Source organism: Leptodactylus fuscus, chromosome 6, assembly GCF_031893055.1.
Source record: "Leptodactylus fuscus isolate aLepFus1 chromosome 6, aLepFus1.hap2, whole genome shotgun sequence".
NCBI classification, from domain to species: Eukaryota; Metazoa; Chordata; class Amphibia; order Anura; family Leptodactylidae; genus Leptodactylus; species Leptodactylus fuscus.
The window spans coordinates 44,499,601-44,526,269 of NC_134270.1; the positions used below are offsets into that span (position 1 = coordinate 44,499,601).

Below are 26,669 nucleotides of genomic sequence, written 5' to 3' on the forward strand. Positions count from 1 at the left end.
TGAACTACACCTCCCAGAATTCTTAGCGGCTGGAGACTGTTGTCAAGCGGTGGTTATGGAGATGAATATGAAGAGATAGCGCCCGGAATTGATGTGACGCCCGGCGGGTGATGTCCGGTGTACATTACTGAATGTCATTATGTAGTGGGCTTCTTTTATAAAGCATTGTCTTTAGTGATTGTGGGCGAAGTCCGGACACAGAAGGGAGGACGCCCGAAATTCTGCCGCCCTTGTGTGGTGCTGGAGGCGCAGTCTGAGGTACATCCCCGGCTCTGTATACTGTATGCTGTGTTATCAGTGTGGTGTGGTGTCAGTGCAGAATATTCCAGAACTTTCTGTCATGTAGGTGGAGGCTCTGACATACTGTGCCAGGTGAGGTAGTGGTGGTGTTACTGGAGCCATAGACGTGTATACATGGCGGTACTCTCATTACTGGAGCCATAGACGTGTATACATGGTGGTGCTCTCATTACTGGAGCCGTAGACGTGTATACATGGTGGTGTTACTGGAGTCATAGACGTGTATACATGGTGGTGCTCTCATTACTGGAGTCATAGACGTGTATACATGGTGGTGCTCTCATTACTGGAGTCATAGACGTGTATACATGGCGGTACTCTCATTACTGGAGCCATAGACGTGTATACATGGTGGTGTTCTCATTACTGGAGCCATAGACATGTATACATGGTGGTGCTCTCATTACTGGAGTCATAGACGTGTATACATGGTGGTGTTCTCATTACTGGAGTCATAGACGTGTATACATGGCTGTACTCTCATTACTGGAGTCATAGACGTGTATACATGGTGGTGCTCTCATTACTGGAGTCATAGACATGTATACATGGTGGTGTTACTGGAGCCATAGACGTGTATACATGGCGGTACTCTCATTACTGGAGCCATAGACGTGTATACATGGTGGTGCTCTCATTACTGGAGTCATAGACATGTATACATGGTGGTGTTACTGGAGCCATAGACGTGTATACATGGCGGTACTCTCATTACTGGAGTCATAGACGTGTATACATGGTGGTGCTCTCATTACTGGAGCCATAGACGTATATACATGGTGGTACTCTCATTACTGGAGCCATAGACGTATATACATGGTGGTGTTACTGGAGCCATAGACGTGTATACATGGTGGTGCTCTCATTACTACAGTCATAGATGTGTATACATGGTGGTGCTCTCATTACTGGAGTCATAGACGTGTATACATGGTGGTGCTCTCATTACTGGAGTCATAGACGTGTATACATGGCGGTACTCTCATTACTGGAGTCATAGACGTGTATACATGGTGGTGCTCTCATTACTGGAGTCATAGACGTGTATACATGGTGGTGCTCTCATTACTGGAGCCATAGACGTGTATACATGGTGGTGCTCTCATTACTGGAGTCATAGACGTGTATACATGGCGGTACTCTCATTACTGGAGTCATAGACGTGTATACATGGCGGTACTCTCATTACTGGAGTCATAGACGTGTATACATGGTGGTGTTACTGGAGCCATAGACGTGTATACATGGCGGTACTCTCATTACTGGAGTCATAGATGTGTATACATGGTGGTGCTCTCATTACTGGAGCCATAGACGTGTATACATGGCGGTACTCTCATTACTGGAGTCATAGACGTGTATACATGGTGGTGCTCTCATTACTGGAGTCATAGACGTGTATACATGGTGGTGTTCTCATTACTGGAGCCATAGACATGTATACATGGTGGTGCTCTCATTACTGGAGTCATAGACGTGTATACATGGTGGTGCTCTCATTACTGGAGTCATAGACATGTATACATGGTGGTGTTACTGGAGCCATAGACGTGTATACATGGCGGTACTCTCATTACTGGAGCCATAGACGTGTATACATGGTGGTGCTCTCATTACTGGAGTCATAGACATGTATACATGGTGGTGTTACTGGAGCCATAGACGTGTATACATGGCGGTACTCTCATTACTGGAGTCATAGACGTGTATACATGGTGGTGCTCTCATTACTGGAGCCATAGACGTATATACATGGTGGTACTCTCATTACTGGAGCCATAGACGTATATACATGGTGGTGTTACTGGAGCCATAGACGTGTATACATGGTGGTGCTCTCATTACTACAGTCATAGATGTGTATACATGGTGGTGCTCTCATTACTGGAGTCATAGACGTGTATACATGGTGGTGCTCTCATTACTGGAGTCATAGACGTGTATACATGGCGGTACTCTCATTACTGGAGTCATAGACGTGTATACATGGTGGTGCTCTCATTACTGGAGTCATAGACGTGTATACATGGTGGTGCTCTCATTACTGGAGCCATAGACGTGTATACATGGTGGTGCTCTCATTACTGGAGTCATAGACGTGTATACATGGCGGTACTCTCATTACTGGAGTCATAGACGTGTATACATGGTGGTGTTACTGGAGCCATAGACGTGTATACATGGCGGTACTCTCATTACTGGAGTCATAGATGTGTATACATGGTGGTACTCTCATTACTGGAGTCATAGACGTGTATACATGGCGGTACTCTCATTACTGGAGCCATAGACGTGTATACATGGTGGTACTCTCATTACTGGAGTCATAGACGTGTATACATGGCGGTACTCTCATTACTGGAGTCATAGACGTGTATACATGGCGGTACTCTCATTACTGGAGCCATAGACGTGTATACATGGCGGTACTCTCATTACTGGAGTCATAGACGTGTATACATGGCGGTACTCTCATTACTGGAGCCATAGACATGTATACATGGTGGTACTCTCATTACTGGAGCCATAGACGTGTATACATGGTGGTGCTCTCATTACTGGAGCCATAGACGTATATACATGGCGGTACTCTCATTACTGGAGTCATAGACCTGTATACATGGTGGTGCTCTCATTACTGGAGCCATAGACGTGTATACATGGTGGTGTTACTGGAGCCATAGACGTGTATACATGGTGGTGCTCTCATTACTGGAGTCATAGACGTGTATACATGGCGGTACTCTCATTACTGGAGCCATAGACATGTATACATGGTGGTACTCTCATTACTGGAGCCATAGACGTGTATACATGGTGGTACTCTCATTACTGGAGTCATAGACGTGTATACATGGCGGTACTCTCATTACTGGAGTCATAGACGTGTATACATGGTGGTGTTACTGGAGCCATAGACGTGTATACATGGTGGTACTCTCATTACTGGAGTCATAGACGTGTATACATGGTGGTGTTACTGGAGCCATAGACGTGTATACATGGCGGTACTCTCATTACTGGAGTCATAGATGTGTATACATGGTGGTACTCTCATTACTGGAGTCATAGACGTGTATACATGGTGGTGTTACTGGAGCCATAGACGTGTATACATGGCGGTACTCTCATTACTGGAGTCATAGACGTGTACACATGGCGGTACTCTCATTACTGGAGTCATAGACCTGTATACATGGTGGTGCTCTCATTACTGGAGTCATAGACGTGTATACATGGCGGTACTCTCATTACTGGAGCCATAGACGTGTATACATGGCGGTACTCTCATTACTGGAGTCATAGACGTGTATACATGGTGGTGCTCTCATTACTGGAGTCATAGACGTGTATACATGGCGGTACTCTCATTACTGGAGCCATAGACGTGTATACATGGTGGTGCTCTCATTACTGGAGTCATAGACGTGTATACATGGTGGTACTCTCATTACTGCAGTCATAGACGTGTATACATGGTGGTGCTCTCATTACTGGAGTCATAGACGTGTATACATGGTGGTACTCTCATTACTGGAGTCATAGACGTGTATACATGGCGGTACTCTCATTACTGGAGTCATAGACGTGTATACATGGCGGTACTCTCATTACTGGAGCCATAGACGTGTATACATGGCGGTACTCTCATTACTGGAGCCATAGACGTGTATACATGGTGGTGCTCTCATTACTGGAGCCATAGACGTATATACATGGCGGTACTCTCATTACTGGAGTCATAGACGTGTATACATGGCGGTACTCTCATTACTGGAGTCATAGACCTGTATACATGGTGGTGCTCTCATTACTGGAGCCATAGACGTGTATACATGGTGGTGCTCTCATTACTGGAGTCATAGACGTGTATACATGGCGGTACTCTCATTACTGGAGCCATAGACGTGTATACATGGTGGTACTCTCATTACTGGAGTCATAGACGTGTATACATGGCGGTACTCTCATTACTGGAGTCATAGACGTGTATACATGGTGGTACTCTCATTACTGGAGTCATAGACGTGTATACATGGTGGTGTTACTGGAGCCATAGACGTGTATACATGGCGGTACTCTCATTACTGGAGTCATAGATGTGTATACATGGTGGTACTCTCATTACTGGAGTCATAGACGTGTATACATGGCAGTACTCTCATTACTGGAGCCATAGACGTGTATACATGGTGGTGTTCTCATTACTGGAGTCATAGACGTGTATACATGGCGGTACTCTCATTACTGGAGTCATAGACGTGTATACATGGCGGTACACTCATTACTGGAGCCATAGACGTGTATACATGGTGGTACTCTCATTACTGGAGTCATAGACGTGTATACATGGCGGTACTCTCATTACTGGAGTCATAGACGTGTATACATGGTGGTACTCTCATTACTGGAGTCATAGATGTGTATACATGGTGGTACTCTCATTACTGGAGTCATAGATGTGTATACATGGTGGTACTCTCATTACTGGAGTCATAGACGTGTATACATGGTGGTGCTCTCATTACTGGAGTCATAGATGTGTATACATGGTGGTACTCTCATTACTGGAGTCATAGACGTGTATACATGGTGGTACTCTCATTACTGGAGTCATAGACGTGTATACATGGTGGTGTTACTGGAGCCATAGACGTGTATACATGGCGGTACTCTCATTACTGGAGTCATAGATGTGTATACATGGTGGTGCTCTCATTACTGGAGCCATAGACGTGTATACATGGTGGTACTCTCATTACTGGAGCCATAGACGTGTATACATGGTGGTACTCTCATTACTGGAGTCATAGACGTGTATACATGGCTGTACTCTCATTACTGGAGTCATAGACGTGTATACATGGCGGTACTCTCATTACTGGAGTCATAGACGTGTATACATGGCGGTACTCTCATTACTGGAGTCATAGACGTGTATACATGGTGGTACTCTCATTACTGGAGTCATAGACGTGTATACATGGTGGTGCTCTCATTACTGGAGCCATAGACGTGTATACATGGTGGTGCTCTCATTACTGGAGTCATAGACGTGTATACATGGCGGTACTCTCATTACTGGAGCCATAGACGTGTATACATGGTGGTACTCTCATTACTGGAGCCATAGACGTGTATACATGGCGGTACTCTCATTACTGGAGTCATAGACGTGTATACATGGCGGTACTCTCATTACTGGAGTCATAGACGTGTATACATGGCGGTACTCTCATTACTGGAGTCATAGACGTGTATACATGGTGGTGTTACTGGAGCCATAGACGTGTATACATGGCGGTACTCTCATTACTGGAGTCATAGATGTGTATACATGGTGGTACTCTCATTACTGGAGTCATAGACGTGTATACTTGGTGGTGCTCTCATTACTCGAGTCATAGACGTGTATACATGGTGGTGCTCTCATTACTACAGTCATAGACGTGTATACATGGCGGTACTCTCATTACTGGATTCATAGACGTGTATACATGGCGGTACTCTCATTACTGGAGTCATAGACGTGTATACATGGCGGTACTCTCATTACTGGAGTCATAGACGTGTATACATGGTGGTGCTCTCATTACTACAGTCATAGACGTGTATACATGGTGGTACTCTCATTACTGGAGTCATAGACGTGTATACATGGTGGTGCTCTCATTACTACAGTCATAGACGTGTATACATGGTGGTACTCTCATTACTGGAGTCATAGACGTGTATACATGGCGGTACTCTCATTACTGGAGTCATAGACGTGTATACATGGCGGTACTCTCATTACTGGAGTCATAGACGTGTATACATGGTGGTGCTCTCATTACTACAGTCATAGACGTGTATACATGGTGGTACTCTCATTACTGGAGTCATAGACGTGTATACATGGTGGTGCTCTCATTACTACAGTCATAGACGTGTATACATGGTGGTGCTCTCATTACTCGAGTCATAGACGTGTATACATGGCGGTGCTCTCATTACTACAGTCATAGACGTGTATACATGGCGGTACTCTCATTACTGGATTCATAGACGTGTATACATGGCGGTACTCTCATTACTGGAGTCATAGACGTGTATACATGGTGGTACTCTCATTACTGGAGTCATAGACGTGTATACATGGTGGTACTCTCATTACTGGAGTCATAGACGTGTATACATGGTGGTACTCTCATTACTGGAGTCATAGACGTGTATACATGGTGGTGTTACTGGAGCCATAGACGTGTATACATGGTGGTACTCTCATTACTGGATTCATAGACGTGTATACATGGTGGTGCTCTCATTACTGGAGTCATAGACGTGTATACATGGTGGTACTCTCATTACTGGAGTCATAGATGTGTATATATGTCAATACTCTCAGGAATATCTCTTCCAGAGTGATAAGCCCAGTGCTGCTACTCTCTTATTCTGTTCTGGAGTCTTGGGAGTGGGATATTAACCCCTTAGCGACCTTTGACGTACTATTACGTCATGGACGCGAGGTACTTCGCGCACCATGAAGTAATATTACGTCATGGTGATTCCGCCCGCTCACTAGCTGAGCGGGCGGAATCAGAACTGAGTGATAGCTGTTACTGACAGCTATCACCCTTTTCCATAACCTCCGGTCGGTACTTTTACCGATCGGAGGTTTTAACCCTTTGATTGCGATGGTCAAACATGACACCCGCAAACAAAGGGTGCCGCGATCTCTCCCCCCCCCCGCCGGCACCCCCCGGACCGAGATCGGGGGGTGCCGGTATCTGTAATACGTAGTCTGGGGTCTGGTTAGTGACCCCAGACAGCCCTGAGCACTCACTGACCTGGTGATGCTCCCGGCGTCTTCTGGAAGTGAGCTGTCCCGTCCGCACAGCTCACTTCCTGTGTCTAGAGTGAGACACGTGCAGGCTGTCACTGCAGCCTGTGTCTCAGTCTAGAGTAGAGAATCAGTGATGCAATCTTCACTGATCCATGTGTCCCATAGGGACACAAGAACAAGTAAAAAAAAAAAAAGTGTAAAAAAATAAAATAAAGTATTTGAAAACAATTAATAAAGTTATAAAGTCCCAAAAATCCCTTTTTTCTATAAAAAATGAATTATGTAAAAAAAAAACACAAAAAATTAATAAAAACAATACATATTTGGTATTGTCGCGTCCGTAACAACCTGTACAACAAAACTGAAACAATATTTAATGTACACAGTGAACGGCGGTAAAAAATAACGGAAAAAACCCGCCGGAAGTAGTGATTTTTCGCCATCTCACCTTACAAAATGTGCTATAAAAAGTGATCAAAAAGTCATATGCACCCCAAAATAGTACCAATAAAATGCACAGGTTGTCCCGCAAAAAATAAGCCCTCAACCAACACTGTCAAGCGAAAAATAAAAATGTTACGCCTCTCAGAAGATGGCGATGCAAAAATCACTGATTTATGTCCCCAAATGTGTTTTTGTTCTGCAGAATTAGTATCGCATAAAAAAATAACATAAATGAGGTATCGCCGTAACCGTACCGACCCGCAGAATAAAGGTCACATGTTACTTATACTGTACGCTGCATGGCGAAAAATGTAAAAGGTAAAACTCAATACCAGAATTGATTTTTTTTCTCTTTTAAATCCAGCAAAAAAAAGTTAATAAAATGTAATCAGTAAGTTTTAGGCACCCCAAGATGGTGTCATTACAAAATACATCGCATCCCGCAAACAACAAGCCCTTATATGGCCACGTCAGCAGAAAAATAAAGAAAATACAGCATCTAACAATGTGAAGAGAAAATCACGCAAAATCGCCAAATCATTAGAACACAACTGGGTGCGGCAGGCAGGGAATGTATAAGCTGTGCAAGCGAATATCAGGGGACACCCTATATTTACAGCTTATGAGGGAAAATATACCAGAAGTGACCCCCAAAGTGACCCCAGTGTGACTCCCCCAATCATAGGAGCTACTGGGGGTACAGTAGGGAATTTAGTGTCTGCAATGTCCTCCGCACCGCTTATATATTCCCTCTTCGCCATCCGCTGTGCAGTCACGTCCGGGATACTAATACTACACTACACCCCCTGATAAATTCTTTGAGGGGTGCAGTTTTCAAACTGCGGTCACTCCTTTGGGGAATCCACTTTTCTGGTACCTTACAGGCTCTACAAACATGACATGGCGTCTAGATACCAAACATCTGAATCTGTACTCCAAAAGCCGCATCGCGCTCCTTCCCTTCTGCCCCCTGCTGTGTGCCCAAACTGCAGTTTATGCCACATGTATGACACTGGTGTAACCGGGGTAATGTCATATGTGAGTATAAACTGATATTAGGGCACATATATGACACTGGTGTACCCCGGATAACGTACGTAATGTCATATGTGGGTATAAACTGATATTAGGGCCCAGCCAGACACAGAAGGGAAGAAGGTTATTTGGTTTTTGGAGCACAGACTTAGACGGTTTGGTTTTTGGATGCCATGGCACTTTTGCAGAGACTCTAAAATTTCCCCTACAAAATGGGGTCACTTCTTGGGGAATTCCAGTTTACTGGCACCTCCAGGGCTCTGCAAAAACAACATGGCGCCCAGGAAGTCCCTCTAAATCTGTACCCCAAAAGCTAAAAAGTGCAGTGCTCCTTCCCTTCTGAGCCCTGCTGTGCGCCCAAGCAGCAGTTTATACCCACATATATAATTTTTTTGCCCCTCGGGAAGGCCCACTTAATAGTTTTAGGAGTGCAGGTCTCTGACAACACAAAGTGGGTGCAATGCATTGGATACCAAAATGGCATATTTCTTTAAAAATTTCAATTTTTGGGAAGCATTTTTAGTCTCAAAATCATAATACCACTTGATACATTCCTTGACGGGTGTAGTTTCTAAAATGGGGTCACTTTTGAGGGGTTTCTATTGTATTGATACTTTAGGGGCTCAGCAAATGCGACATGGCACCTCAAAACTATTCCAGCAATATATGCCCTCCAAAATCCAAATAGCGCTCTTTCCATTCTGAGCCCCAACATGTACCCATACAGCAGATTATGATCCCATATGGGGTATTGCCGTGTTCAGGAGACATTGTGTGACAAACTGGGGGGGCTTTTAATTCTCTAACTACTTGCAAAAATTATAAATATGGCGCTAAATGGACGATTTATTGGAAAAAAAGTAATTTTTCATTTTTACATCTCAATGGTAAAAAAATCTGTGAAACACCTGTAGGGTCCAAGTGCTCACTAAACCCCTTGATAAATTCCTTGAGGGGTCTAGTTTTCAAAATGGTCGGTTTTTTTTTTTTGTTTTTTTTTTTTGGGGGGGGGGGGGGTTTCCACTGTTCTAGCACTTCAGGGGCTCTCCAAATGCAACATGGTGCCTGAAACAGATTTCAGCTAAATTTGCCCTCCAAAATCCCAATAGCGATCCTTCAGCTCTGGACTTTACAGTGTGCCCATACATCACTTTACATCCACATGTGGGGCATTTCTGTAGTTGGGGCAAAGTGCTTGACAATTTGTGGGGTGCATTTTCTTTTTTAACCCCTTGTGGAAATGCATAATTTGGGGTTAAAGCTACATTTTATAGCAAAAAATGTCACTTTTCCTTTTGTTGGGCCAATTCTGTTACACTCCTGTAGGGTCAAAGGGCTCACTAAACCCCTTGGTAAATTCCTTGAGGGGTATAGTTTCCAAAATGGGGTGACATTTTGGGGGTTTCCACTGTTTTGGCACATTGGGGGCTCTGCAAAAGGGACATGGTGCCTGAAAAGTATTCTAGTAAAATCTGGCCTACAAAATCCAATTAGCGCTCCATCCGCTCTGAGAGCGACCGTTTGCCCGTACATTAGGGTACCAGCACATACGGGGTATTGTCGTGTTCAGGAGAAATTGTGTAACAAAATGTGGGGTGCAGTTTCTCCTTTAACCCTTTGTGAAGATGAAAAATTTGGGGCTACAGTGACATTTTATTATAAAAAAAGTAATTTTTCATTTTCACATCTCAATGGTAAAAAAATCTGTGAAACACCTGTAGGGTCCAAGTGCTCACTATACCCCTTGATAAATTCCTTGAGGGGTCTAGTTTCCAAAATGGGGTGACATTTTGGGGTTTTCCACTGTTTTGGCACCTTGGGGGCTTTGCAATCGGGGCATGGCGCCTGAAAAATATTCTAGCAAAATCTGGCCTACAAAATCCAATTAGTGCTCCATCCGCTCTGAGAGCGACCGTGTGCCCGTACATTAGGGTACCAGCACATATGGGGTATTGTCGTGTTCGGGAGAAATTGTGTAACAAAATGTGGGGTGCAGTTTCTCCTTTAAACCTTAGTAAATGTGTAAATTCTAGGGCTAAATGAATATATTAGTGACAGAAATTGAAAAATGTAAATTTGACCTCCATTTTGTTTTAATTGTTGTGAAATGCTGAAAGGGTTAAGAAACTTTCTAACTGCTGTTTTAGATTCTTTCAGGAGTGCAGTTTTTAGAATGGGGTGACTTTTGGGGGGTTTTATTAAAGAGGCCTTTCAAGTTCCCTTCAGAACTGAACTGGTCCCTTGAAAAATGTGTTTTGGAAATTTTCTTGAAAATTTGGAAAACTACTGCTTGACTTGTAAGCCTTATAATATCTGAAAAAAATGAAAGGGTGCTTAAAATTTGATTGCTACATAAATCAGAGACATGGTTAATTATATTTATGAAAAAATTCGGGTAGTATGACTTTCTATTTGAAAGGCTTGCAATTTCAAAGTTTGAAAACTGCATTTTTTTCAAAATTTTCACCAAATTTCCTATTTTTTCATAATTAAAGACAAAACATATCGACGAAAATTTACTACTGACTTGAAGTACAATGTGTTACGAAAAAACAATCTCAGAATCACTTGTGTAAGTTAAAGCGTCTCAAAGTTATCGCCATTTAAAGTGACACATGTCAGATTTGAAAAAAGAGGCCTGGTCCTTAAGTCACTTTTGGGCTGTGTCTCTAAGGGGTTAATGGGACCAGTATGTTATAAATGCTGGTACTCTCCTTGCAGTGCTGATCGGACCTGTATGTGTTGTACTCTCATCCTTAGTACCTATCACAGGTATTATTAAAGCCTCTCTCACTGTCTCCCCTCTAGTATGGCTGGTATAAAGCTGTCGGAGAGCTTACAGGACACAATCACATCCCCTGCTCAGATTTCCCGGCGTTGTCTGACCCAGATCTGTGTGACTTCAGGTCCCTTTATTATAGTGACACGACTGAAGGCTTCTGTACAGAGAGACCCCATAAAGAGTGGCCGCTGCTCAGAGACTTTATACTGGATCTCCTATTGTTTGTCCTGTGATATCATAGTACAGTGTCATATACTGATGAGTGTACATATGTATATAGTGCAGGACAATGGGCTGACAAACAACCGCCAGGTCTCCCAGGAGTGAAGGGCCTATAGATTATTCCCCTATAGACAGTATATAGCATCCATTTGCTACAGTATGCTGTCTCCACTACTTGGACGTATCACTGCACAGTCTATTAACAGGATTTATCCAGATTTCAGTAAATCCATTACAAAGCTGTTGAGCCATATGGCTGGTGCCATGGGTGGCATTATTGTGTAATGTACCAGTGTCCATACTATTAATAGGCATAGTCCAAGGGGCATGGGGGCATCACTTGGATTACATGTATACCTTTCACTGGAGAAGTGGCGTCAACCATGAGCCTTCCGTTAAGGATACCAGAAGCCTGTGTCATCTGTCAGGTATCTGCTCTCCATGGAGATCTGTAGCCCGGGTGAGGTACAGAACATACTTAACCCCTAACTTACACTTTTCTTGATATCCTCCTGCTGCTTCTGTCAGTAAAGGTGAACGTCTACAGATTTTTTTTCTCCCTGGATTAATGCAGGCCTTTACCGTGTTGCATAGGGTTAATGGATGTCTGCAGGAAGCTCTAGGCCTCCTTGACTTTGCAGTGCCATACACCGTTATCATTTTACGGGCTCCTAACATCGTTACTCTCTGTGTCTTGCAGGTTCTGCAAATCTCCAGGATGCCACACAAGATAGGATTTGTTGTGGTCAGCTCATCTGGCCATGAGGATGGATTTAGTGCCAAAGAGTTAATGGTCCATGCTCCTACAGTCAGCGGCTGGAGATCCCCAAGGTAAAATACAAAGATTTGTTTTGCTGTTTTCACTTTTTACCTGGACTGTAAGGCCCGGTTCACATCTGTATACGGTATTCCATTCATGGAGCCGTTTGAGGACCCCTGAACGGAAACCTATACACTTTTTAAAAAGTGTTTACCTAAGGAAACCACATGGACCCCATAGACTATAATGAGGTCCGTGTGGTTTCTGCTCAGTTTCCGCACAAAACCATGTTTGGTGTGGACACCGAGCGAAAACCGCACTGACCCATTATAGTCTATGGGGTCTGTGTGGTTTTTTTAGCTAACTGCTTTTTAATGCATATAGGTGTCCATTCGGGGGGGTCCCCAAGCGGACTCCACGAACAGAATACCGAATACAGATGTGGACTGGGGGTAATAGGTAAGAAGCAATAGTTTGGAAATAGTCACACCACTGAGATCTCTACCATTCTCTAAAGCACGGGTACCAGGAGACCCCCTTAAAGGACATTTCCTGTCTGGCTGGCAGTGTCATACATGTCATAGCAGCTGCAGATATTCATTTTGAAGAAGCATTTTAGCTTTATAAAATAATGAATGGCTTCTGCTTTGTCTTAAAAAAAAAAAAGATCCTCTACAGTAGGTGAGGCATGTTTTATAAGAAAGTCCCTTCAGATTTACCAATAGACATCTTTGTTTATATGGTTACTTGAAGTGGCGCTCGGGTTTCAGACGAATACAATTTTCCAATATACCGTATTTTTTGGACTATAAGACGCACTTTTTTTCCCCCCAAATTTGGGGGGAAAAGAAGGGTGCGTCTTATAGTCCCGAATATGGCTGCAATACAGACCTAGCATCCGCTGTAACAGGAAGGCGGATGCTGAGGAGGGATAGACGCCGGCACATGTGCCGGGGCCTGAGACATCGCTACACTCCTGCCCTGCATGAAGCCAGCAGCGGCAGGAGTGATGCTGCTATTCTGCTCCTCCGTCCCTCCCCGCAATAGCAGCATCGCTCCTGCTGGCTTCATGCAGGGCAGGAGTGCAGCGATGTCTCAGGCCCCGGCACATGTGCCGGCGTCTATCCCTCCCCGGCATCCGCCTATTACAGTGGATACCGGGTCTGTATTGGCGGCCCCTTCCCCCCCACCCAAAGTGTAAACTATAACATAATAACATTTGTCACCTAATATTTGGTCTGAAACCGGACAAACCCTTTACATTTTTACCTTTTACTTCTAATAATCAACTGAGATATTATTTTACAACATATTTTTATATATTTTAAGAGAGAGCTATTCCCCATCGCTCTCAGAGATGCCCCCCCCCCCCCACCCCAACTAAGGTGACTTTAATGAATTCAGTGTCTGTATCCAAGTCCTTTGTCCACATGCAGTTGTGTTTATTAATCTCATTGGCCGCTACTATAAGGACAGAGGGGACTTGTCAGTAATTCTTTTTACCTGATGGGACACATTGACTTCAAGATTAAAAATCCTGTTTTGCTACGTTGTTATATTAGTCGTTTTATGGTCTCTTTTATACAGGTTTTGTCAGTATCCTCAAGAGATTGTAATACAAATGGTGGAGAGATGCCGGATCCGGAAACTTCAGCTACTCGCTCATCAGTACATGATCTCATCCAAAATAGAGTTTTACATTTCTGAAAGTCTGCCTGAATACTTCACCCCTTACCAGACTGAGCGGTTCCGTAGGTTGGGGTATGTGTGTTATCTTTACCCTACAACCATTTTATTTATGAGAGCTATTAGAGCCTGAATATCGTATGGAAAGTCATTTCATAATCTGTCCACTAGATGGTGCTAATAGTTAGCACTTTTTAAACATTACAAGAAACTTTCATCCAAAATTGTTTGTAAAATTACTTTTTTTTTTGGGGGGGGGGGGGGGATCTAGGCAATACAGTTGTTTGTGTCACCTCAGCCTTATGTGATTCTGTCTATTATGATTTAACAACTGGTGACGCATGCAGAAGGAGAAATGTTGTAGACTGTTCCTTTGGGACATAGAGGAGGCATTCTTTCAGTTGTCTCCTGCACAGCATCTGTTGTCTTTCACATGAGTGTTCATCCTTACGTAATATATAAAATTATAAAATCCAAGTTGTAATCTGTCCTGTGTGTCACTGTTTTAGGTATGTAGCTCTCTCCGATAATGAAAAGACCAGCTACAAGGCCCGGGAACTGAAGTCTGTCTATGTGGATGCCGTGGGGCAGTACTTAAAACTGATCTTTCATAAGAACTACACCAATAGATATAATCTTTACAATCAGGTAATTTCCTCATAAAAAAACCCCTAAACATTATTTACCCCAATGTGCTCAGTGTTATATTATAGAGATCTTACCACTAACAGGACAGAGAATGTGTCTGACCACTGGCAGTATTAACACTGGAACCCCCCAGAGGTAATGATAGGGGGGCCCCATGCTCCTTGTGTGAATGGAGCCAGTACTGTACACATGTGACAGCTGCTCCATTCACTTATTTGGCTATCTCTGTCAGTCCCAAAGAGGTGAATGGAATCCTAGTCACACATTCACATTCATGCGGGGGGGGGGGGGGGGGGGGGGGGGGTTGAGGACTCACAGCAATTGGTCTCAAGCCGCACACTGCATATGCAAGAGATCGGCTGCAGTTATCAGGTGTGTAGTCCAGCGTGTTATCACTGCAAAGACCAGCAGGGAGCACTGCGGAGGAGTTACACTGGTGTGGTGGGCGGGGGGGATTTACTAGGTTAGTAATAAGTCTTGTGTCATTTAATGCCATTTATTCCCCCTTGACTAGATTGTGTCACATCGTCATAGCCCATTTATGGGACGCCAGACATTACTACATGAAGTAATGGTGACAGGTGGTACCAGGAGAACAGTTTGCTTCTAAGTTTCTACCTTGTGTAGATGACTCTTTTTATAGAATAATAGACAATAGTTTGTTTTTTTTTATTCTGTCTTTTAGGTTGCACTAATAGCAATAAATATAATTGGCGATCCTGTGGACTACAATGAAGAGAACCTGGTAAGCCCTGAATATGAAAGTGTCTTATAAAGGGAGTCTTTGGAATCGGAGAAGACTATGTTTAAAGGGGTTTCTGGGCCACCGAGTATTTCTCATACTAATGACCGATCCACAGGATAAAGCTTCAGTATCTGCACGGTGGGAGTCCATCGTATAGATTTACCAACACTTATCAGTCAATCTTTAATATGCTCCGAGCTGCCTCTTCAGTAATATATGCAGAGCTGCAGCCCCTTCCTCTGTATAGATGTGGCTGCAGGGGACTCTGGTCCTGTTCTCTCGGGGTCAGGAGATAAGACTGGCACTCGCCTATTTCCTCCTCCCTCTTACAATGTATAGACTCTTAAGGGGTGAAGCCTAAACCTCTTGTGTTCACATGACCTCATGTAACTGTTAGTATTAGACGTCACCCCCTGTGTCCACATGAGAGCCGGCTGATTTGGGTTAAGGTTGAGTTTAGGAAAGACATACTTATTGTAACTTGGGCCACTCTGCAAAAACAAATGTCAAGGCAGACATTGTCTTAGCTGTGATGCACTGGCTTGTGCAGCATGTCCGATCACGCTGAGCCAAGGCAACACTACCTCGGGAGCTTATAAGAGAGGAGCCCCCTAGTGGCTGACTTTTTAAATTGATTTGTCACTGATAAACAAGCAGAATGGTAGCAATGAGCATAGGATTGGGTATTGTTACAACATAAGTTGTTTGAAAAGTTAGAAACCATCTAAGCATCTGTATCTGTCATTGATTATTTTAATCTGTTGGCAGCCGACAAGAGATAAACTTATTGATCAGTACCTGGGGAGCAGCTTGGAGGACACTGCCATTGATGCATCGTATACCGGGTAAAGCATGAGATTCCTAAAAATGTTATTTGTCTAGGTTTCCTCTCGTTCATCTGGTTTTACACTCCACAAACATTCTGGTATGTTAGTAGGATTCCCATGAAATTGAGCAAATGTGTGACGTGACCACCCCAGGAATACGGGTAAATTTTTGATTAATAATGTAATTTAGAAAGAGGGAGGGGGGAAGATGTTTAGATTAGTGTAGGGTTTTATGGATATCCCGGACAACCCCTTTAATTGTTTAGCACACCAAGACATTTAGGAGAGTTTTTTGCTTCCCACTTTACGGCAGGAGTTTGGGGAAGGCCCTTTTCTGTTACAACATGAATGTAAAAAAGCAAAGTCTATTAAGGCTTGCCTGAGCGGGTCTGGTTTATAAGAATACAATAAACATATTAGTGCAATGTGATAGAAAGTCCACTAGAGGGAGTGATGACTTTGACAATCTTAATCTTAATTTAATTTATATTTTGCAGAAGTGAATAGTAAATGGACTGACTATTCTGAGCGGAGTAATATATTCAGCCACTATTTCTTCTTACTCTGACCACAGCATTAGCTATTCTGTAATGTGCTACAGGGAACTCACTGGTTCACGGTTCACATGGTACAATTTGTATTACTTGTTTCCACCAAGCTGAACCAAAAATAGGAAGAATGAAACTATCTACATGTTCTGTTTATGGAAGTATATTGGAAATGGCTTAAAGGTTGACTAATAGATGTAGATGAAGCAACAAGTGAATGAAGAAGTCCACACATATATAATAAAATAGATCATAATGTATTATATTATATACTCCAATAAAAATGTAAAAAATCAGACAGAAAATAGAAGGGGAAGAAATACCAAAAAGCAAAACATAGGCACAGTGAAATGACATCCGGATGGGGACTGCACAATGATTATAGCATTATGTATACTGATTGTGGATACATGAACATATAGGTAATATATCGTATACAAAGCAGTACTGACATGAGCTCAGTCACCTACCAGGATGTCATGCGCCCAAAAGGCTTCATCAGGGAATACAAACAATTGCTGTGTAAGACAAAACTATCTAGAACTTAACCACTTCAGTACCAGGCCAATTTCTGGTTCAGAACCAGACACATTTTTGAGTTGTTTTTGTATGTGCAGTTTTGAGGACTGTAACATCTTTATCATTTGCGTTATTCAACTTATTTCTGTGTTTTTTTTCGGTGATGATTAGGGCTGTATTTTTATGGGTTTAGAAAAAAAAAATTTTGGCTGGCAAAATATAAACAAAAGAAGAGGGAAAACGTCTGTGTTTCACTTTTCATTTTTTTAATGTAATAGCACAAAGTGCTAACATTTTAATTTTTACTTTTTTTTTTTTTTTTTTTTTTTTTTTCCTTCCTTCCTCCCTTCCTTCCTTCCTATAAGGTCATTACAGACCTTTGGGGATATCTAACCACTATTTTTTGTGGGGGTGGGTGATTTTCCCTGTTACTCGGGCTGATATATTTAGCCCCAGTTGCAGGAGGAATACAGCCTTCTGCCCATGACTGCCTGAGCTGATCTGGGACCACTTCTAACAGATGTGATCCCGTAGAATCACATGACTGCTGGGACAGAGGGGAGCCGCATTATGGCGGCGCTCTTAGCTGTGTATACAGCGCTCATTGATCACAGCAATCGAGAAGGCAGGAATGGTAATAAACTGTTGTTGCCTTCTCTAGGGGAGCTCCAGCTGTAGTTACAGCTGGCTCCCCTGATTTCATGCAGGTACGTCCTTGCAGGACAACAGAGAGACCGCCTGGAGGTATATAGTTTATGGGCAGTTTGGAAGAGGTTAAAGGGTTTTTCTGGCAAAAAAATAAATAAATAAAACATTTCAAAAAGGTCGGTTAGTGTTATTAATAGGTTAATAAGTTCAACCAAGTACCTTTAGCAGTGTTTATGTGATTCCTGGGTTTCTCTGACAGCTTCTGGTATCTTCTACATTTATTTACATGGTTAGCTTTCTGATGATGCCTTTGCGCTTCACTCAGAGCCGACTCACACTACCCTCCCTCCTTTCCCTCCCTCTCTCACACCCCTCCCTGTCTCACTAGCTAGCCCGACCACTATTAGCCCTACCCAACTAACTGAACCCCCATCATACTTACTGGTCTGGATCTTCAGGGGTGCCGGCTCCTCCTCTTCTTGACATCTGCCCACACCTGGATAGAGCAAGAGTGTCAGCGTGGGCATTGTCAGCTACAGCACATGTCAGCACTCTGGCTGTATTGCGCAGTTGCTGGAAGACATGAAAAAGAGGAGGAACCGCACCCCTGAAGGAAGTGATATCCCGTGCCAAGAAGATTCGGACAGGAAGACAGGTAAGTATGATGGGGTAGAAGGGTGGGGGTTAGTATAGGTGACGTTTTGTTCCTGGAAACAGAACATCACTGGAATATCTGAAAAAGTGTTTGGGGCGGTCACATGACTGCCCCTGTAATCCGGGTGAATTTGTTACATTTTATTATACTATTTTTTTGTAAATTAAGTTAGAATGTCGGCAGGGGTGTTTAACTTCGTGTAGAAAAATAATTTTATCCCGGACAACACCTTCAACTTTTAATAATTTTATCTAAACAAAAAAAAAAACATAATGTAAGGAAACATTAAAAGGATTAACCACCTTTTAAAAAATAAACTGGTGGTTTATCTTTATGGTAGGCCATCGCTTTTTGATCTGCAGGTGTCTGTCTGTTTGGATCCCCTGCAGATCAGTTGTTTCCCTGAGCGTGCAGCTTCTGACATGTTTGCATCCCAGTTATTGCTCTGCTCACTTGTACATTTAGTATCATCGGTTATGGGTATTGCAGCAGTGTCTCATTCAGTTATGGGACACCATTGTTGTATCATAACCAATGTCACAGTGCAGAGCCCAGCATGTAAACAATGCCATGAAGTTGTGTTCGCTAAGAAACAGCTGATCTGAGGGAGTCCGGGAAGTGTGGTGATAGGCCATTAATTTTTAAATGGTGGAGAACACCTTTAAAGTGTCACATATGCTTTGGTATTTTCCCTACAGTCAGTGGCTTGTAGATTTCATCTTGAACCATATACACAGTCCAGTCGCATTAATGTGACCACCTGTCAAAATCCAGAATAACCACCTTTGGCAGAGCGGACCGCGGCAAGACGTGCAGGAAGAGAGGGGATGTTGTGATGATGTTCACTGGGATGTTGAGCCATGCCGACTCCAGTGTCGTGGCCAGCTGCGCTAGGTTACGTGGTTGAGCATCCATGACGTGAACAACCCAATCGAGGTGGTCCCACAGATTCTCGATTGGGCTGAAGTCCAGGGAATTTGCTGGCCAAGGGAGTACAGTAAACTCATCCTGGTGCTCCTCAAACCACGCACGTACACTGCGAGCTTTATGACACGTCGCATTGTCCTGCTGGTAAATGCCATCATCCTGAGGAAAAACAATTCACATGTAGGGGTGAACATGGTCTGCAAGGATAGATGCATACTTGTGCTGATCCATCGTGCCTTCCACAATGATGAGTGCACCCAGATGGCTGATGACACGTGACTTCTGTGATTGGTTATTTAACGTTGACATCAAAAGTTGGCGGTGGTCACATTAATATGACTGGACTGTGTAGATGCCGTAATAGTTCAGTTATGGCCCCCATATATCCTGCAGTGGGGCCGTGCACCTGCACTGAAATCTTCACGACGTCATAACCAACATTACACATCATGTACGCCAATTAGCTGGTGTAATTAATCATACACCTGATGGGGCCAGCGACCCGTCCAAAGTGCCCCCCCCCCCCCCCCCCCCCAATAACTTCATGAAAGTGGGAAAGGTGATGTAACAGAGAAAAAAAAGAAGTTGCTGTTTCTTGTATGAAACTCTAACTTGCTCCGTAAACTGTAACTTTTTCAAGCCATCAAAACCGGTGTGCAAGGCAAAATAAGTGTTCTCCAAAATGTCTATTGGCTGCAGTGATCTAAAGAATATCTGGCCAGACTATGGAGAAGACCCGTTACCAGAAATCTAAGACTTCCAAATGTGATGAGACTAATCCAGAGCTGAAACCAAATATTCTCCAGAAGAAATCCTCAATAGCTTTCATTTTAATGAATTTTCTGCTTTCCTGTATGTTGTGGGGCCAGACCTTCTCTATGGCATAGATCTTGTTTCTAGTCCTAGGGAGATTTCTGTCTGGAAATACCAATTCAGGTTGAGTGGTGAATGGAGGAACCTCATGAAATGTATTGCAGGTAGCTGAGGATATATCATGTTGGCGGCTCAGACATGGGGTTGAGCCCATCACTATACAGATAGAGTATTTATTGTTAGATATTACAAACCCTGCGACGAGACGCTACTGTGAAATATTGGACATTTTATAGCATTTTGTTTTCTGGTTGTTGGTGTTATACCCTAGACCCCCTCTCCATCATCAGTGGAGTCCCAGCAGACCAACAACCCACCAATCAGGCAGAGAATAGGGGATAAGATAAGTTACAGTATTGGAAAAACTCCTTTAAGACATGGGTACATTTCACACAAATAACATATTTTTCTGGCTGGATCATTTTCATGGCAGGAGTCAGCTTTTCCACTGATTTAGTTCTGTACCATGCCGCTGCTATAAGCCTAATTGTCTTGCTTGGCAGGAAACCTGACGCCATTTCACCTCTTGATGACTTGGCCTTTGATATGTACCAGGATCCAGAAGTGGCACAAATAATTCGTAAGTTGGATGAGAAAAAGCAGGAGGCCGTCCACCATGAACATTACGACTACGCCAAGAAGCTCAAGCAAGCTATTGCTGATCTGCAGAAGGTGGGGGTTGTGTATATAGCGGTCCGGAGTCATATAATATAGCCGAAATGTCCGGATATCATCTAATATCTCAGGCCAAGGCAGAGATAAGAGATGTCTTCAGTAGATTAGCGTGTAGAACTATGGATTCCTTCTTCTTTACAAGAATAGTTAGCATTTTGTTTTCAAGGATTTGCTCACTTTAATATGACTTGAGATGTAGACCAGTGCATCCCAAATTTTATAAGCCAAGAACTCACTAGACATGTAACGTCTAATAAAACACAAATGTATTCCAGCATTGTAAAAACGAAATGATTCACAGTTAAACCGCACGTTGCATTGTTATTGTTCTGCCGTCCATTGGCCAAGCCCCAAGTGGTCTGTATTGTCGGTGACTGCGGTGCTGATTCAGTCTTTGCTACACTAAGCAAAGGCAAAGTTTTCAGGGGCTGTCAACCTTGCTATGAAGGCAGCCTGATACCTAAGCAGTGTCAGAGGGGTCTGGCAGCCTTCGATTTCCCTTAAATTATCCAGACATGCATATTTTAGGAAAATCCTGAACTATTCATGTTTGGATCAGCCTAATTGACAGCTATCTTACTCCTGGTTCACACTATCGTTCAGGTTTCTGTCCTTCAGGTCAGCAGGATCCATGGGGACCCGAAAGACTGAAACCCTGTCCACTTAAAAAGCAGTTACATGCAGAAACTATAGATCAACTATAATGGTGTCTGCTGGGTTTCCACCCTGGTTTCCAGCGATTTTATACCAAAATCGGCACCTATGCAGAGATTACTTCTGCAGCCAATCACTGGCCTCAGCAGACAGGCTCTGCATACCACAGAAGTCAGTCATTGGCTGTCACAGTGATCTTTGTGTACAGCCATGTAAGGGCTAGTTCACATGGGGTTCCGCGTGAACACATTCTGTGCGCTGACATCCCGTCACGGCATTCTGCTCCGCATTAGGCCCAAATGAATGGGCCTAGTCTGGAGAGTGGTGTCGCGAGGCGGACGCCGCGGTTGAATCAGCCACAGAATCCACCTGAAGAAAGGGCAGCTCGCTTCTTTTTTCACCGAGCGGGAGCAACCTGCTCACGGATAAAGGAAACGACCGACTCCCATTGATTTCAATGGGAGGCGGCAGGATTTTGATGTGGATTCTTCGTCAAAATCCTGACCATTTTGCCCCGTGTGAACTAGCTCTAAACATATCCCAGCGCTGAAGCAGAGGTCAGTGCCAATAGCTTCAGCTGGAACGAGGATACATATCGCTTGGTTAATTATTCTTTAGTCCATCAATATTATTTAATTAACACAAGAAAAGACCTCTCTAGGCCTTGTGAAAGAACGGTGACCACTTGATAGTAAAGCCCAGCAACAAGGGTTCAGAAATGGCATCCTCAAGTAACAGATATCTGAATGAATGGTAAAAGGAAGGTCCAAATTACCTATAGTCTTAAAAGTAAAAAAAAAAAAAAATCTACCGTAATGTGTACACAGCTCCTGTGCAGACCTTTGTGTGATTTTGGTTATAGAAAACAAATATAACCTGTGTATTCTGATCCTGCTGTAACACTGCCATATACACATCCACTGTTTTTTCAATAACATATATATTTAGCATGTTGGTAAGATTTTGGATCAGGCTACATTCACTGGATTGGAGTTTCCGTACAAGACTCCACTGCAGGTTCCACTTAAAATCAGAGAGAGGACCTGCAAGGAGGATCTTTCTCTTCTCCGCTTTCAGTATAAAACCAGCAGAAAGTCATCAGACATCATTATAGACTATGGTGTTCGCGGATTTCCGCAGGCGACCACTTTTTAAGCGCACATGGTCACCGTCTTTTGGGTCTCCATGTGCACCCGAACGACAGAGATCCGAATGCTAGAGTGAACCTAGAGTCTTGATGAATGGTGGTGTGACTGCAGGATTTGTCTACAAGGGTTTGTTGTCTGTCACCATGGAAGTTCTTGTTTCTGCCTAGAGGCCCTATAGACAAATCAATAAGCGATTTAATTGCTGTTTTCCAAGTTTTGACTTGCAATACACGGAATCTCTACAAACACATGGACATTTCCTTTAACAGTTATATTTGGAATCACAGCGCAATGTATATGATCAAGTCCTAACTCAGTGCCTGGAATCTCTAAAGATTGAGATGATCTGGTACAAGCATGGCTCCTCCATCTTAATGGGGACCTTTCATGTCCTCGGGCACATGCGATTTAATATACCGCTAGAAAGTGAGCTGAATTCAGTGCACTGTCGGCTTTCTAGCGATATATAAAACCGCATGTGCCCGAGGACATGAAAGGCGAGTTACCTTCATGTGTAAATGATGCCTCTTCTTTCTCTTAGGTTGGGGAACGTCTTGGACGGTATGAAGTGGAGAAACGCTGTGCTGTGGAGAAGGAAGACTATGATTTAGCCAAACAGAAGAAAGAACAGATGGAAGAATATCGCCAGAAAGTGTACCAGCAGTTAGAGCTGCATGACCTATTAGACATTGCCCTGGTAGGTGGCAGGTTTTAATCCTTCCTTTGTTTATCATGTAACTTTCTGAACTGACGACTTTACGGGGTGTCCCCTGTCAGTCAGCCTGTTCAGAGATATCTGTTTTATTATGAATGATGTATATAGGTTTCCTTATTCACCATTTGAATGAAGCGGTAACCCAGCATGCGTCTGGTCACTCCATTCAAAGTGTACAGGTCTGACAAAGATAGCCGAGTGTGCGTGATGAACGGCAATAACCAGTATGGCTGCCCCTGAGATTTCTATTGGGATTTTACAAATGCCCGAATGACAGATCTTCCTCGCTATACTCTGATACATTACCTAATAAGTATATATATTTACCTTTCAGGAGTATAAAAAAGCTGAGTGATATCACACATGGGAGCTGTAATGCCAACCATATTGGTTGTCGCTCAGCTTTCAGAAGGAATGAACTTTAAATAGAAATTTCTGAATGGATTGTATCTCAGAATTACAGCTAGACCAAGTCAAGGAGTTATGTGGGAAGTAGTAGGTCATTCTTTAAGGGGTTTTTTTTCTTTTATATTAAGAAAGGTCTGTTTAGTGCTAGTAATGGGTTAATAAGTACACCCATATACCTTTAGCAGTGTTTGCAGTGATTTCTGGGTGTCTCTGGTTGCTGCTGCATCCTCTGCATTTGTTTACTTGGTGTAACTTTCTGATGTTCAGCTTCCTGTTGACCTTCCACACTAGTTCCCTCTCACAGAGCCCCCGCCCCCTCTCACTCTGTTCCACCACCCCATCTCCCTAGCTAAGCTATCCCACTCACTTCTAGCCCCTCCCGCTCTCACTAGCTAAGCTATCCCGCCCACTACTAGCCCCACCCCAAGTCTCCCTAGTTAACCTATCCCGCCCATTACTAGCTCCTCCCACCCTCTCCCAGTCTCCCTAGCTAAGCTATTTCGCCCACTACAAGATCCTTCCCCGCCCCTAGCTAAGCTATTCTGCCCCCTACTAGCAGAGAGGAAGAGGGAAGAAGCTGTATCTGAGCACAGGAAGGCTGGTAAGTATTGATGAGGATGGAGGGTAGAAATGGTGATGTTCCATTTTGGAGCTGGTGAAATTGAACATGGCCACCCCAGGAATATGGGTAATACTGATTTTTTTTTTTTTTTTTTTTTTATTTTATTTTATTTTTTTTTAATAAATTGAAGTAAATTGGAAGTTAGGCGGGAGGAGGGGGGTTAGTTTAGTGGTTAATTCTTAGTTTATCCTGGACAACCCCTTTAATATTGTTAGGCATAGTATCACAGCACTATTGTGTATAGCTCATTGATCCTAGTTTTCGTCTGTATGTAACAAATAGTTTGATCCGTCCTCGTGTGATGGGACATTCCTGGGAATTATCCTCCCCCTTCTTAACCGGGATAAAGTTTCTCATAATGGAGCGATTTCCCTTTAATTCCTAATAGCTTTTTAATGACAGGAGAGGAAGGACAAGAAGATAAAATCTTTGACAATTGGAGGCAGAACTGGAAATCCCAGAAATTGTTATTGCTGTAAGACCATGGTCAGGAGCCTGTAGAAAGCTTTTGCCTCTTTGGTCCCTGTAAGTTATGGGGTTTGGTAACTAGTGGGCTGTCTGGCTGATGTATTGTAAAACCTAATTTAAACGAATACTGCTTACCTGAGGTCACTGGGAAGCATTTGTTACTCTTCTGCGGGCTACTGGGGAGCATTATGAGGTGTCTGGGGAGCGCTATGAGGTGTTTGGGAAGAGTGCTATGAGGTGTCTGGGGAGCGCTATGAGGTGTTTGGGAAGAGTGCTATGAGGTGTCTGGGGAGCGCTATGAGGTGTTTGGGAAGAGTGCTATGAGGTGTCTGGGGAGCGCTATGAGGTGTCTGGGCAGCACTATGAGGTGTCTGGAGAGCGCAATGAGGTGTCTGGGGAGCGCTATAAGGTGTCTGGGGAGCGCTATGAGGTGTTTGGGGAGAGTGCTATGAGGTGTTTGGGGAGCGTGCTCTGAGGTGTCTGGGGAGCGTGCTCTGAGGTGTCTGGGGAGTGCACTATGAGGTGTCTGGGGAGAGCGCTATGAGGTGTCTGGGGAGCACTATGAGGTGTTTGGGGGGAGCGCTATGAGGTGTTTGGGGAGCACTATGAGGTGTCTGGAGGCTTCTGGAGAACAATATTAGGTGTCTGTGGGCCACTAGGCAGAATAAGGAAATACAGGATTTGACAGAAAGGAGCCAAAATTTGTTAATAACTTATTGGTTACACAAATATTGCCAGAAAAGCAAATGTTGGAAAGCTTAGTTACTGACTTTTCTATTTTGTGAGAATGTTTTTACAAGGAGAAAAGCACCTCTCAAGGGTCTTGTCTAAAGATGTTCATCCAGTTTTCTATTCTTAAAACGAGGGGATAAATGAATAAACACAATCACACCTGGTCACTAGATGCTTAGCAGTTTATGTCAACCTATAACTTCAGTCATATTGATCTGACTTATTTACTCTGTCCTGTTTTTATCCAGATGGGTGATGTAAACTTTAAGCGTATTTGTCTTTGACTATGATTAAGAAGACCTCCTCCGATTCTAGTTCTTAGCATAGGCGCCGCTTTACTGATTTTATTGCAGTTGGAATTTTCTCTCTAGCCTCCACCTTTTCCAACAAGCGCAGGTAGTTTCGGTGTCTGATGTGCTATGTAAGCGCTATAATGTCTATAATACTCCAGAGCTGTACTCAGTATTCTGCTGGTACAGTCATTGTGTACATTCATTACATTACTTATGCTGTACTTATCCTGAGTTACATCCTGTATTATACTCCAGAGCTGCACTCACTATTCTGCTGGAGCAGTCATTGTGTACGTACATTACATTACTTATCCTGTACTGATCCTGAGTTACATCCTGTATTATACTCCAGAGCTGCACTCACTATTCTGCTGGTTGCTTTTTGAAACGGTCAACATCCTTGTTGTCAGACACGCTCCTAATAGTCTGACTTAGAGTCTAATATTCAGGAGAACAGCCCTTCTCTCCATGATGGGGGACCCTGAGCGGACTTAGACTAAGTAACACAC

The 26,669-nt window shown here is 43.4% G+C and overlaps 1 protein-coding gene across 1 annotated transcript in view; it reads left to right on the forward strand.

Moving 5' to 3' along the window:
* The first annotated feature begins 2 nt into the window (after window positions 1-2).
* Window positions 3-26,669, forward strand: part of CEP104 (centrosomal protein 104) — an 89,366-nt gene continuing 62,699 nt past the window's right edge. The window contains exons 1-8 of the mRNA XM_075279833.1: window positions 3-258; window positions 12,310-12,440; window positions 13,957-14,130; window positions 14,565-14,703; window positions 15,389-15,448; window positions 16,217-16,293; window positions 20,949-21,117; window positions 23,464-23,619. Of these exons, the coding sequence (XP_075135934.1) occupies window positions 12,328-12,440; window positions 13,957-14,130; window positions 14,565-14,703; window positions 15,389-15,448; window positions 16,217-16,293; window positions 20,949-21,117; window positions 23,464-23,619 (888 nt within the window). The 5' untranslated portion in view covers window positions 3-258; window positions 12,310-12,327. The remainder of the gene's footprint in view (window positions 259-12,309; window positions 12,441-13,956; window positions 14,131-14,564; window positions 14,704-15,388; window positions 15,449-16,216; window positions 16,294-20,948; window positions 21,118-23,463; window positions 23,620-26,669) is intronic.